Source organism: Ceratosolen solmsi, unplaced genomic scaffold, assembly GCF_000503995.2.
Source record: "Ceratosolen solmsi marchali unplaced genomic scaffold, CerSol_1.0 scaffold47, whole genome shotgun sequence".
NCBI classification, from domain to species: Eukaryota; Metazoa; Arthropoda; class Insecta; order Hymenoptera; family Agaonidae; genus Ceratosolen; species Ceratosolen solmsi.
Window position 1 is genome coordinate 3,533,083 of NW_011948419.1, and position 14,893 is coordinate 3,547,975.

Consider the following 14,893-nt stretch of genomic DNA (forward strand, 5'->3'; position numbering starts at 1 on the left):
ATTCATCGGGGAATGGTTGGTTCTTTATACGCGATGATGCGTCCGAGATCAAGAATCGCGCTACGGGCGATGGTTGCACAGCGGTTTTTCCAGGTTTGCACCCCGGACACACGAAAGCGTGGGGATTCCCAAGACCGTAGGAATTCCCAGGAGGTGCGGCCGTGAGACGAATTTATCTTTAAGTTGCGATACGTTACGGGACAAACCGTGGCCGCGCGCGCAATCATCTCCCACCTGCACTTTCATCGCATTCTATTTTTCGGTGATTCGCAAGATTCGAGTGGTCGGCTTGATTTTCATAGAAATTATAAGGTTTGGTGAAGATTTCGAGGAAGTCGAAATTAAATTTTTTGTCAATAAAGCCATGTTTTTTTCTTTTATTTACCTGTGGTGCTGTGGATGTAAATTATTTTATTATTGTTTTATTGAGCTAAGCGAGCGCGGTGATTTGCGTTAAATTAATTGGAAAATCTGTTTTGACATTACAAAATAGTTGCTGGAGGTGCCGCATACGTGAATAACGGTTTATTTAGACGTTCTAATAATACATAATGCGCCCGCGCGCGATAAAATAAACACGTTTTATCAGCGTACATTAGATGAATGATGAAATTAATTTATTGTTTTCAAATATTTACGTAACCGGTTAAAGGATATCGTTGACGTATAGTAGATTTCATAGGATAAATCTCATTTTGAGCTGCGAAAACAATGCATCGGTATATATACAAATACTTGCATATAAGAATCAATGTTATTACTAATTACATTTAATGCAATGGATATTAAATTAATTTGTATACACTATTCGACAACCATAATTATTTAATTATCTAAGTATAAATGCGACCGAGGGTTAAAGTATTTTAGTATAGTACAATTCCTCGACGATCGATATTAACGAAAATTATGAATTATTTTCATACCGGAATGCGTATACATTTTTAGCTAATTGCATAGATTTAAGTATATTACTAGTCCATCGGATCACTAATTAGAAATGACTATATACAGTTTCAGTATGAACTGTACACTTACGGCTAAATTCACTTTCTAAAACCATCAATACATTTTAAGTGCAGTTGCACACAACAATCTATTAACTATGGTTATCGCAAGACTTATTATCTCTTAACATTTCATTATGCAGTTGCATACATTATTAATTTATACGACGACTAATCACTGATGCAGTTAAAAATTCATTTGTTAATTTTTCATAAATTCTGATAATATTATCTTAAAATAATTGGAATATATTCGAAAAATAGCAGGGACATTTTGTGAATGTAAACTAATTGGTGCGGAGCGAAAGCTAATAAATATTATAAGCTAGATTGGCTTTCATTAAATGATTTTGCCTTTAAAAGTTTGTCCAACATAATACGCATTAATTAAATTATGCAATGTTAAGCGACTGTATGAATGATGAAAATTGAAATGAGATGAAAGTTTGAAAAATCATATATATTCTTTATAAACAATATTATATGATCAAAATTTTAATGAAAATACGTAACAATATTATTATGGTGTTTGTAACTATATTTGGATAATTTTAATCGACGATTATCCAGTATTCAAAACTATTAAGGACGAAACACACTAAACGAGGACTGACAAAAACCAAATGCACTACGAATATATTCGTAAATATGCACCTTCAATATGTATATTTATGGGCATTAAAATAATTTACTACTCTTAATTATATTTTGTCAATATAAATTCTATAAATTATACTTATAAAATTTCTCAATAGATTTTATCATATATATATATATATATATATATATATATTGTATATTTATTCTATAGATTTATGTAAAGAATATCAAAAGTAAATTTTTAGGGATATCAAATCTAATAATCTTTTTTATTCACAATACCAAGATATCTTCAAATATAATAAATAGAAAAATTTTCTAAGTTACATAAAAATGAATTTAACATGTAAAAATAGAAGTAAATATTTTATTGAATGAATTTCGTTTTATTATTTAATTATGTAATTTGACGAAAATTTTCATTAATTTTAAATCATTTTTCTCGCTTATACTTCGACTCCAGACTCTATACCTTCACATAACAACAAAATAAAAATTAAAAGGCCTTTACCCAATATAAGATTTTCGACCGGTTGGACTACTTTTAAGCTGCTCATGGGTGCAAAATGCAATCTCTTGATAATTATGAATCATTCTCAATGTTATGGGCTATTCCAAAACGATCGCTTACATATTTCATCTATATATTTCACAATTATTTAATGCTAAATTGGTATATAATTATCAATTTGACTCTTTTCTTGCTATTGTAATTCAAAAAAAAAAAAAAAAAAGAACAATATAATAATATGAAAAAGTCTTTCATAATTGGAAAAACCAAATCTACCAAATCGATCAAATGTTTATTGTGGAAACGAAAAATTACAGACATATATCAAAAGGTCTTAATATTAAATTTAGCGGTTTTTTTTTTCCTTTTTCTTCTCTCACTTTTATGTATTATTATTATTATTATTATTATTATTGTTATTATTATTATTATTATTATTATTATTATTTTTTTTTTTTTTTTTTTTTGGTAACGTATACCGCCATTCATTTCTACAAATTTATTTACACGGAGATAGTATTTATACTTGGAGAACGACTTAAAATTTTTCTAATTAATAACTTACGTCAGAGACTACCAGAAATTTGAAAGTAAAATTAACGCGTATCAGTATACAAATCTGTTGGTTTTTTTCTTAATTTGATACAAAACAATTAGCCTCGAATCATTTAAAGATTTCTTACAGCCATATAGTATTCGATATAAAAACTATAAAGAATTAGCATGTTTTAATCCATCAACAGAAGCACGTGTGTTGAGCGCGAATGGATCGATAAACGTTGAACTTAACCTTGAAAAAAACCGGATATGGCGTTGTCGTTGACTGGTCATCATTTCCAAGCCTAAGAAGACTCGTCTATGAGAAATAATCATCGGATGAAATCGGAGATGAGCATGCGAGTACAATTTGAAGATCTTCCACTTTATTCATCGACGAAACGAATGTATAAGTGTTTGATTATGCTTCGTAAAATTCTGTAATCCTACGATGAACTTAAGATTAGCTATGAAAGAGCCTCTTTATAGTTAAAAATTCGAGATTCTACGAATTCGTTCATTTTTCATGCTTTATATTTTTGTTCCACCACGAATAGTGGAAGCGTATTATGTCTCTATCATTTTTGCTAAAAGCACGAAGGCATCGATTATTCTCTCCACGCCTTTTTTTTATTGTTGTAAAGTCTTCAATTTATTTTACTCGGTACTACTGATCAACGGGCGTGAAAGTGAACATATTTTTCAACATTTATTTAGTTCTCTTATTCAGAGATTAAAAGAAAAGATTTTTTTTTTTTTTTTTTTTTTTTTTTTTAATTTTTTAAAACACTCAGTTAAAATTCAGTTAAAACTCAGTTAAAATTCAGTCTGTGAGGGCATTTCTTCAACTGAAATTCATCCAAATTCATGCATATTTTATATGCATAAAATATAAATATACCCTAAAGGAGTGTTGAAATAATTATTAAATATTAATTTAACGGATTTTTTTTGCTCGAGATGTATCTAAATTTAAATTCTATTTTGAAATTTGAATAATATAGAAAACCATTGCTTATTCTTATTGAAAACATGTTACGAAAGACTAAACAGTCATAATGATCATAATGTAATTAATTAGCTTTTAATATGATAATACGAACGAAAAAACGAATAATTACAAAATTACAATTATTCGAAAATTTTATTTATGTATTTTTATGATTGTTTAATAATGTTTCAATATGATATTTAAGGTGGATTTTCATTTTATAAAAATTACACCATTAATAAGTATTATTTCAAGCACTTTTGTAATCTTAAAGTCAAGGAAGCAGACATCTGATCTACATAATCTATCAATTTAATTCTTAGTTTAATATCGATCACATATTTTTTTTGTTATAATGAATAATTAACGATTAACATGTATAAAAACACACGCAACAACAACAAAAATATACGTAGGTATCTGTGAATAAATTTTATCTATGATCAAATCAATAACTAAAACTCAATGTATCGTTCACGATTACTTAAAGATAAAAACATAATTTAATAAGCATATAAATATAGCATAATTTAATAAGCAATAAATAAACATAATTAAGATAAAAACATAATTTAATGAGCATACGTATTATTATTATTTTGAGACGAAATGTTATTATAATTATTATAAAATTTTACCGTTAATCCGTGGATAATGCAAATCAATAACGGGATTAATAGTGAATCATAAATTTTATGTTTATTAGATAAATATATCTTAATTGGAAATATAGGAAATTATCATTTTACGCAGTAAAGGTGTGTTTGCACGTATTGTCTTAATATTATTTAGTATATTACTGTTAAGTATTGATAAATGTATTTTCGCTTGATATAATGAATTTATGTCAAAATTATTAATAATTTGTATATTATGTTATTTTTAAAAGGCTGAGGCAAAAGAACTAAAAATTTATTATAGTAATACAGTTTAATAATATTTTTTCACAATTTCGTGATTGTTTATGTTTTTCTTTTTATGAAGCAAATTATTAGATCAACTCGATAAGTAAAATGATTCTTAATTGTATATTTAATGTAAAGTTTCTTTCTTTGATATATATAGAAATCGGACATTAGTGACATTAAAGAGTGTTTCAAAATTTAAAAACTATATTGTAATTTCATAAACTAGTCATTGATATTTCAGATGCTATTATCTTAGAAAGGTCGGGCATTAACATTAAATTAATAAAGAATGTTTTTATTTTCAAAATATTTACGGTCTCTACAAATAATGGAAATTTTTAACATTTTAACCAATTAGATAAATTTATAATGTCTATTTTGACACTTTGACCTGATGTTTATAGTTGCATAAAGCAAAAAATCAAATTTAAAATCAAATTTATTTAGAAAAAAGAAAAAAAAAAAAAAGAAGTATGATAAGCACGAGGCATTTTCCTTATATGCAACGAACGACTATCCGCGTTTATCATAGCCGAGGCTCGTGAAGCATAAAATCTAAATTGTCGATTATGAAGAGAAATTATCTCGATCAACTAGCGCGTCTATTATATTCGACCGTGTGTCATGAAAATTATTCATCCAAAATATACGAACCATTCGCATCCATATGTATTTACATTTACATTTTTATACAAATAAATAATTGTACTCGCATTATTCATAAAACTGTCGATTCAATTTTTTTAACCGTCAAAGACAATTTTAAAGATTTCAATGCAGATACTCAAGTATACATTTTCTTTTATTTTTTCTTAATTTATTTAGAAGATAAGCATAGTAATCGGAATTTTCAATAAAACGAATGACGCAAATAATGAGATTGTATTATTACGTGTCATTTGAACTCTGTTTAAAGTGTTGAAAATGAAAAAATGTCGGAAACTACAAACTAGATGGACTATCACAAAATTATGGCTGGACTAGTAAGCCAACAGTAAATTCGAATGGAAATTTGTCGTTATTGTTGGTATTGAAAAATAAAATAAAATTGCAAACATATAATTAACATTATCGTCGCAATCGGATGAAAAAGAAACCTGCTATTGAGCAAAAACAAAAAGTATCGGCAAAGACAAAATGCTCACATATCCGTTTAAAAGGCATTGACTGCCGGTTGAATGGGAAAGTGAATTGCTTGGAAAAGCGGTGATAATACGTCCCGCGAATCGCGATCCTGGCGAGTTTCCATCTCGTCGACACACGAGTCCACGCTCATCGTCGAGTCCGTGACCGCGCGGCCTTGACACTGTGTCGGACGGCGTCTAGTCGACATAGTCGCACCGATTTTCCCAACTCGCGGTACCACCACGATCTTTTCCTCAAGTCATGGTAATCGTCGACTTTGGTTACACGAATCTGCTTGAGAAACGTATGAGAGGGGGGGGGGGCGTGGGAGGGAGGGAAAGAATGATTGCGTGCGGGGGAGGGCGGGGGAGGGGGGGAGAAGGGATGAACGGAGACGGCCACTAGGTCATAACTTGCGAGGCGATCGCGTCGCCAACCTCTCGTATAAAAAGATGGTGTCCAGTCGGGGAGCCGACAGTCTTACTTTACTGTCCGGGCCGAAAACTGTAGGACTGACAGTCTGAGAGTACGAAATCGAATTTTCTCTCACTTCGCGTAACAGTGCCCCGACGACATGAGGAACTTCTTCAAGTGCTTAGTGCCCGTGGTGGTGCTCCTGGCTCTTTTGAACCTCACCTCGGCCCGACCTGGTAAGTTTTGTTACTTCTCGTTTTCCCGGTGATTACATCGATAGCATTTAATGTTTTTAGCCCATTGTTTGAGCTCTCAATGTATGCTTTTTTTTTATGAAAAATTCGTCTACTACGCGTTGTTATCCTGCGTAATCAACGCAGAAAGGTCCTAATTGTAGGAATTAAGGGTTGTAATTATTACCATTAAATCCCGTTGATAAATGCACTTTAGGAGCCTATAAAAAGTGCAAATTTTTCTTGATTATTGTTCTTGATAATTGAATTATTATTTGATAGTAATGCCAGTACGTAGTACAAAATTCCTTTCGAATGCTTTAATATTTCAATATTTTTAATCTACAATTTTAGTAGCCTTGTATTTTACATATATTAAAATATATATTTAATATTATAAATGATTTTTTTTTTTTTTTTTTTTTTTTTTTTTTTTTTTTTTTTTTTTTTTAAAGAAAAGTGCAAGTTCTTATAATAAGCGCCAAAATCCCATTATTATATATTAATATGTTAAGTGAAATTTTATTGCGAATAAATGTAACACGCAATGTGTTAGAAAGTGGTGATTAAAAATACGTGAAAAGATAGATCGAATATTTTTCGATAAATCTAAGTATTTGAGAAAAGATCACTTTTTTTATACCTGTTGAACGAAAAAGGAGATAAATATCAATCTTGCTAATTGCTAACGTTTATTAGTTTCTCAAACATATTAAAAAGTAACAAAAATTTAAAAGTTATATTAAAATAGAATGTTTAGTATTGATTGATTGATGTTGAATAAATTTTTTCTTCTTTTTATTAATTTTTTTTTTTTTTTTTTTTTTTTTTTTTGTCATGAAATTAAAGGACTTCAAGGGTTGGCTTAATTAAAATCAAAATTACTGTATAGAATACTTTAAGTTTCTTTTCTCTTTTAAATATTATACTTAAAAGGAATACGCATACGCGTATCTCGTTAAAAATGATTTCATTGTATAAACGAAAGCATCTAAATTTTTTATTAAAATTTTTTCAATATCAACAGTCCAAGTTCTTTATTACATGCAAGGTTGATTTCCACAGTACTTGTCCTCTAAATTTCATGCTAAAGGAAATAATTGAATGTAATATTGCTCGTTCATGAATTACGACTAAATGGATAGAGTTTACTCTAAAATATTGCTCAGCTATTACATTAATTACGATAACACGTGCATTGCCAAATCATTCAGGTCTACTTTAAAATTGAATATCGATAAGCAATAAATAACGCTCTAACAACAGGTCTTCTTGGCCACATCCTTGAGCACAATCACCACGAGGGATCGACTTTGCTGGATCCTCTCGGGCTCTTCCACCGACCCCAAAGTGGCGCCGAAGCTTCGGCGAACAGCAAGGCCACCTCCCTCACTGGCAATCTCAACCTTGGTCTCATCGGCGTCTCGGGCAGCATCAACAGAGCCGAGGCCAATTCCCATGCCAATGCCTATGGCAGTGGTTCTGGTCACGGTGGCGCCGGCGCCAATGCCAACGCCGCTGCCAGTGCCAATGCCAATGCCAATGTCAATAGCAATGTCGCTCCTCACGGTTTTGGTGGACCGAACGCTAACGGCTACAGCGGTGCCAACGCCAACGCCAACGCTAACGCCGCTGCCAGTGCCGGTGCCAACACCGGCGCCAACTCCTACGGAGGATCGACCGGTTACAACGGAGCCAATGGATTCGGTGGACCCAATGGATACGGGCATGACAATGGCTACGGCGCTGGTAATGGTTACGGTGTAGGCAACTCCGCCGCCAACGCCGCTGCCAACGCCGCCGCCAATGCAAACGCCAACGGTGGAGTGGGCGGATACGGTGGTAGCAACGGTTACGATCAAGGCAACACCTGGACCAATCCCGGCCCTTACGTCAACCAACTTGGCGGCCACGGTGATGCCAACAATTTCGGCAACGTGAACGGATACGGTGGTGGCAACGCCTTTGCCAACCCCGGCGCCAACCATTACGGAGGCCACAACGGCAACGGTTACGGTGCTGCCAACGCCAACGCCAACGCCAACGCCAACGCCAACGCCAACGCCAATGCCAATGTTGCGACCAACGCCAACGGGAACGGATATGGACCAAATTTCGGAGGTAATTTCGGAGGCAATGGTGGTGGATTCCAAAAAGTCAATGCTCAGGCTCAAGCTACCGCTAGTGCCAACGTCCAAGGTAGTTATTAAAGTCGAGGATTTTAATGCTAAGAGGAAGAACAATCGTTGTGTTTATGTGACTGTGTATTTATTGTGTTGATGTTATCAAATGGGATAATTACTCTGTACAAAATCAGAAGCTGTGAATTTTTCATGTTCTACTATTAAAGTATGCTTTTCAATTACGTGCTCAGTGTTTATGATTTAATTTATCGTATTCATTTGGCCGATTTTCATTATTCATTGTATTCGTAGTCGACTCATTTATCGAAACGATAAATCCATTTTTTTTCTCTTTTTTCTTTTTTCTTTTCATTTTCTTCGTTTTTCTTTTTCTCCACTATAAAATGCCTTGTCGTTTATCTCCGTTTAAGACATCTTTGATTTCTTTCATTATCAGGGGGACTTGAAATCATTAGCATAAATTATTACATATTAATCGTTGATAAGTCAATGTTCTTCGAATCTCGTCTCAATTTATGGATTTATCCTTCTGCGATTGACATTTATTTATTATTAAATTTTTTTATTTTTTTATTTTTTAATTTTTTTAAATATTCAATGTATTAGAGTTCACGAGCAAGATGATATATAACGATACATTTTCGCAATCGCCTACACACGATCTTTTTTATACTCCACGCCTCAAAGAATATAATTAACACAAAAATTGTTACGAAAAGTAAATTAACCCTTTGAAAGCCTTGAAAGTAATTTCACTTTGTTAATCAATTCATAGTTCGTTCATAAGTTACATTATGCATTCGTAAGGTACATTATGAGTTAAATTGGCATGGCCTGCTGTGTCGTTTAAGTTTTATAAACATCCAACGACTTCGGCCCATTAAAATTCACACGAGTCTATCCGAATGTAAAATTTTTGTCCTTCTTTACCGACCATTAAACAAGGTTTCTGCATCCATTGCACAGTTGTTCGAGACTATTCGTTGCTTCTTCATCGTCGATCTCATTGCTTCAAATCGTCAATTGCTCCTCATGTCCACATATTTATATTATTCATTTTCATCGTTAAATGTCCAAATATGACAGGGCATACAAATTCTTTTGGAAATGGACCGTCTTCTGGTAGCATTGAAGCCCTTGGATCGTCCAAACTGCACCACCCCCTCCAAGGTTCTAAAACTGTATCTACAGCCAGCGCAGCTGAAGATGCAAATGTCGGTGTCGGATCATTAGGCTCGGTGGAAAACGTCATTTCTCAAGGAAAACAGTTTCAAAATAGTAACAGTTTAAAATATGGGGCTCCATTGCTAGTAGCAAGTGACGGTTTTGTTCAATCCAGTGCGAACGCTAATACAAGCGACAATCTGGATGAAAATATCAATGAAAATGCAAATGCAAATGCAAATGCAAAGACCTTTACGAGCACAAATATCGACGCGAATGAAAACGTAGTTACGAATGCAATTTCTAATGCGAATACAAATGTCAACGCGAATGCAAATACTTTTAAGAATACCAATATTCATGCGAAAGTGAACTTCGATGAAATTCCCAATGTTCATGTAAACGATTATGGGAATGCAAATGTCAATGCAAAAGCAAATGCCGATACAACTGCAAATATCAACACAAATGTAAACTCTAATGTAAATTCCAACGCAAATGCAAATGCCTTTGCGAGCACAACCACTAACACGAACGTAAATTCTAATACAAATGCCAACACTAATTCAAATACCAATACTAATGCAAATTCCAACACTAATGCAAACGCTTTTACGCATATATATGCTAATACAAATGTAAATACCAACGATAATGCAATTGCACAAATATTTTCTAATGCCAATTCTAATATGAAAGCAGACGTTTTTAAAAATGCACAAACACATACGAATGACAACGCCAGTGCAAATACAAATGCTAACACAAATGCAAATGTATTTTCGAACGCAAATTCTAATGCAAATATAAACATATTTCAACATGCAAAGGCACACATGAATACAAATACTAATACAAATGCAAACGCTAATGCATTTTCGAATTCAAATTCTAATACGCATACAAACGTTTTTAAGAATGCAAATGCATACGCGAATGAAAACGTCAAAACAAATACAAATGCAAACGCCAATACAAATACAAATGCAAACGGTAATACAAATGCAAATGCAAACGCAAATGCGTTTTCGAATTCAAATTCTAATACGCATACAAACGTTTTTAAGAATGCAAATGCATACGCGAATGCAAATAGTGATGCAAACACTAATGTAATCGTAAATACAAATACAAATGCAAACGGTAATACAAATGCAAATGCAAACGCAAATGCGTTTTCGAATTCAAATTCTAATACGCATACAAACGTTTTTAAGAATGCAAATGCATACGCGAATGCATTTGCTAATGCAAATGCCAATGCAAACGTCAATACAAATACAAATGCAAACGCCAATACAAATACAAATGCAAACGCCAATACAAATACAAATGCAAACGCCAATACAAATGCAAATGCAAACGCAAATGCGTTTTCGAATTCAAATTCTAATACGCATACAAACGTTTTTAAGAATGCAAATGCATACGCGAATGCAAATAGTGATGCAAACACTAATGTAATCGTAAATACAAATACAAATGTAAACGCGAATGAAAACGTCAATACAAATGCAAATGCAAACGCAAATGCGTTTTCGAATTCAAATTCTAATACGCATACAAACGTTTTTAAGAATGCAAATGCATACGCGAATGCAAATAGTGATGCAAACACTAATGTAATCGTAAATACAAATACAAATGTAAACGCGAATGAAAACGTCAATACAAATGCAAATGCAAACGCAAATGCGTTTTCGAATTCAAATTCTAATACGCATACAAACGTTTTTAAGAATGCAAATGCATACGCGAATGCAAATAGTGATGCAAACACTAATGTAATCGTAAATACAAATACAAATGTAAACGCGAATGAAAACGTCAATACAAATGCAAATGCAAACGCAAATGCGTTTTCGAATTCAAATTCTAATACGCATACAAACGTTTTTAAGAATGCTAATACACACACGAATACAAATACTAATGCAAATACTTTTACAAATTCTAATGCACATTTAAATTCTAACACTAATGCAAATGCAAACATATTATCAAATACCAATTCTAATGTGAATGCAAATGCAAACGCCAATACAAATGCAAATGCAAACACAAATGCGTTTTCGAATTCAAATTCTAATATGCATACAAACGTTTTTAAGAATGCAAATGCATACGCGAATGCAAATAGTGATGCAAACACTAATGTAATCGTAAATACAAATACAAATGCAAACGCGAATGAAAACGTCAATACAAATGCAAATGCAAACGCAAATGCATTTTCGAATTCAAATTCTAATACGCATACAAACGTTTTTAAGAATGCTAATACACACACGAATACAAATACTAATGCAAATACTTTTACAAATTCTAATGCACATTTAAATTCTAACACTAATGCAAATGCAAACATATTATCAAATACCAATTCTAATGTGAATGCAAATGCAAATGCATTTTCTAATGCAAATTCTAATACAAATTCAAACGTTTTTAAGAATGCCAATACTAACTCAAATGCAATTGCTTTCGTTAATTCAAACGCTAATGCAAATACTAACGTAAACGCTAATGTAAATACTAACGTAAATACAAATGCAAATACTAACGTAAATGCAAATGCCCATACTAACGTAAATGCAAATGCAAATACTTATACAAATATAAATGTATTTACCAATGTAAATAGTATTGCGAATGCGAATGCGAATGCTAATACGAATGATAACGCAAATACAATAGGTGTTTCCTTTCAACAACCAAGTGAAAAGGTACCAGTCGGTCTTTTACCACGTCCGAAACACCATAAGCACCACCACAACGGTCTTCCACCTCATGTGTTTGCCGATGACGAAATGTATGGTCCTCCTCCTCCGCGACGTCCTCCCCCACATGGTCATTATAGACGCGGTCCTCCTCGTCCCCGTCATCACGGTCTCCCTCCTCGTCATCATGGCCCAGTACACGGCCCACCACCTCCAGATCACATGCCTCCACCTCCCGATCATCACATGTACGGCCCTCCGCCACCCCCTAATCCAATATACGATTCACTTCCGGAAAGAGACCTAGTCCCATTTCCATCTCCAGGAAGACCAGCTCCACTTTCACCGACATACAAAACAGATGTAGCGATCGCCGACACAAACAAGAAAATACCGAGTAGAGGTGAGACAATTGTTTCAGTCATTTTGAATTAGTTCGTTTTATTGTTGAATTTAATTTGTCGATGAATCGGGTTGATAATATTTTCTTTCATTAAGTATCTTGATTAGACTACTAGATGCTGATTAATTTCTATAGTATCATTATAACAGTTTGTTGGCTTAGATGAATATGAGTCATTAAAAATATTCGTTTCCTGATAATTTCATAGATCAGATGTGCCATGTAAATGGTTAGTTTGGTAAATATATCGAGCAATACTATTAGATACAATGAATTATTGGTTTTAAATTACTTTCTAGTTTTATAACAAGGGAGAAAGCAAGTAAGCCCTTGTAAATATCGTTACGGATCTATAATTTATATTTCCTCATGTTTGAGTTGAAAATTGTTATGACTTATTTATAGGTGCATCAATTGTAATAAAAGGTTATAATACTGTTACGCATGCACGCAAGTACGCGCGCACGCTCACACACACACACACGCACACACACACACATATATATAAATATCTATTCAATTATAGATGACGAGTGCGCGTACAATTGCGAGTACAGACCTCAACCTCAACCCGTCGTTCAACTTCAATCACCTTACAATAACAACCCCTTCTTATCTGGCAGTGGCATTTCCAATGCAAACGCTAATGCCGCTGCGAGTGCCAACGCCAATTCTGTAACATCTGATACAACTGCCAACTTACTTCCACCAATCAATGTATATGGACCAACGAGCCCGCAGCAGCCAATTCAACATCTGGGGCATCATACTCAGGTGCCAGGAATTGCCGACGGATCTTTCGGTCTTAGCTCGCAAGCGAACGCTAATGCCAATGCAAATGCCGCCTCCCAAGCTGATTATCTCGGTCAGGGTGGATACGGAGCTTTGACCGATGATACTAACGATTCTAGCGGCTTAATAATAGTTGGCGGGCCACAACAAAACACTGGATTAGGTGGATCGGCTTCGTCGAACGCAAATGCTGCTGTTGAAGCATCAGCCAGTGCCGACGCTAAGGCTGTCGCTAACATTGCTAATACAAACGCCCAAGCCAATATCAATTCCGGTCTATATCCTTTACCCAACTATGGAGGTCCCGGCCAACTGGGCAATGCTGGTAAGTAATCATTATGAGAGCATGTCCTTTTTCTTCCCGATCTATTTATTTTTCATCAATGGTGAGCAAAATTAATAAAATCGCATAGCTTGCAAATGTAATACAAATTTTACGATACTAATAAAAAATTATTAAACTTTAATTAATTCAATAACACATTTCTGGAGGACACAGACTATGAAGTAAATAGCTCAAGGAATTATGCAATTTAGTAGGATAGTAATGTAAAATAAATTTATATGACATAGAAAGGATGGCCAGTTATAGTAATAAATTTTTTAATTATCATTTACAGCTCAACGGAGAATTATCTTTCTTTAAAAGTATTTGCCATACGACTATTTTGTAAAAATATAGCCATGTCGATTAAATTGGTTGAAAATTGCATGCGTGGATGACTTTTTTTTATCGGGAATTTAAGTCACTTTGAGCCATCGATGAGTCCTCGTACCGATGGGATGCGTAATTCCGCTGCCTCACGGCCTAATACCGAACTGTCACGAATACTTACGTTTCCGCGATCCCATTAATAATAACCTAACCTGTCGAACGTTCACATTAACGTACGTGAATTATGTTATTCCAGCCTCGAATGCCAATGCCAAAGCAAGTGCGAGCGCTAATGCCCAGAGCAATGCGCTTTCGAGCACCACCGCCGACGCCCACGCCGACGCCCACGCCGACGCCCACGCCGACGCCCACGCCAACGCCGTCTCCAAAAGCTTTGGGGGTGCGTCGGCCTCAGCCTCGGCGACGGCCTCGGCATCAGCCACGGCTTCCTCGGGGCTACCCACCTTCGGCGGTCTCAATTTTGGCTTAAAAAGCGCCGCGGACGTCTCGGCGTTCGCCAGATCAAACACCCAGGACGGGCTAATCTTCAGTAACTGAGGACCGATGCCACGTTACCCCAATTGCGACGTTGCGCCGTGCCGGGAAAACGCGTCACCTGGCAAACCGAGGCTGCCACTACCAGGACGTCGACAAATTTTTCCACTTCGAGGCCATTTTTATTGGTTAAG

At 34.4% G+C, this 14,893-nt stretch overlaps 1 protein-coding gene across 1 annotated transcript; it reads left to right on the forward strand.

Annotated features, from left to right (window-relative positions):
• Positions 1–6,092: 6,092 nt before the first annotated feature.
• Positions 6,093–14,762, forward strand: LOC105360776 (uncharacterized). The gene is made up of 5 exons (XM_011497777.1): positions 6,093–6,329; positions 7,593–8,447; positions 12,332–12,757; positions 13,284–13,874; positions 14,461–14,762. Exons 1-5 carry the CDS (start codon positions 6,254–6,256, stop codon positions 14,760–14,762), a joined length of 2,250 nt encoding a protein of 749 aa, XP_011496079.1. The 5' UTR covers positions 6,093–6,253.
• Positions 14,763–14,893: the final 131 nt, after the last annotated feature.

Excerpts from the sequence above, each read along its gene's own strand:
- LOC105360776 (XM_011497777.1), top strand. The coding sequence starts at position 6,254 with ATGAGGAACTTCTTCAAGTGCTTAGTGCCCGTGGTGGTGCTCCTGGCT. Across the intron at positions 6,330-7,592 it reads CCTCACCTCGGCCCGACCTG|GTCTTCTTGGCCACATCCTT; the intron begins GTAAGTTTTGTT and ends CTCTAACAACAG. Across the intron at positions 12,758-13,283 it reads CAAGAAAATACCGAGTAGAG|ATGACGAGTGCGCGTACAAT; the intron begins GTGAGACAATTG and ends ATTCAATTATAG.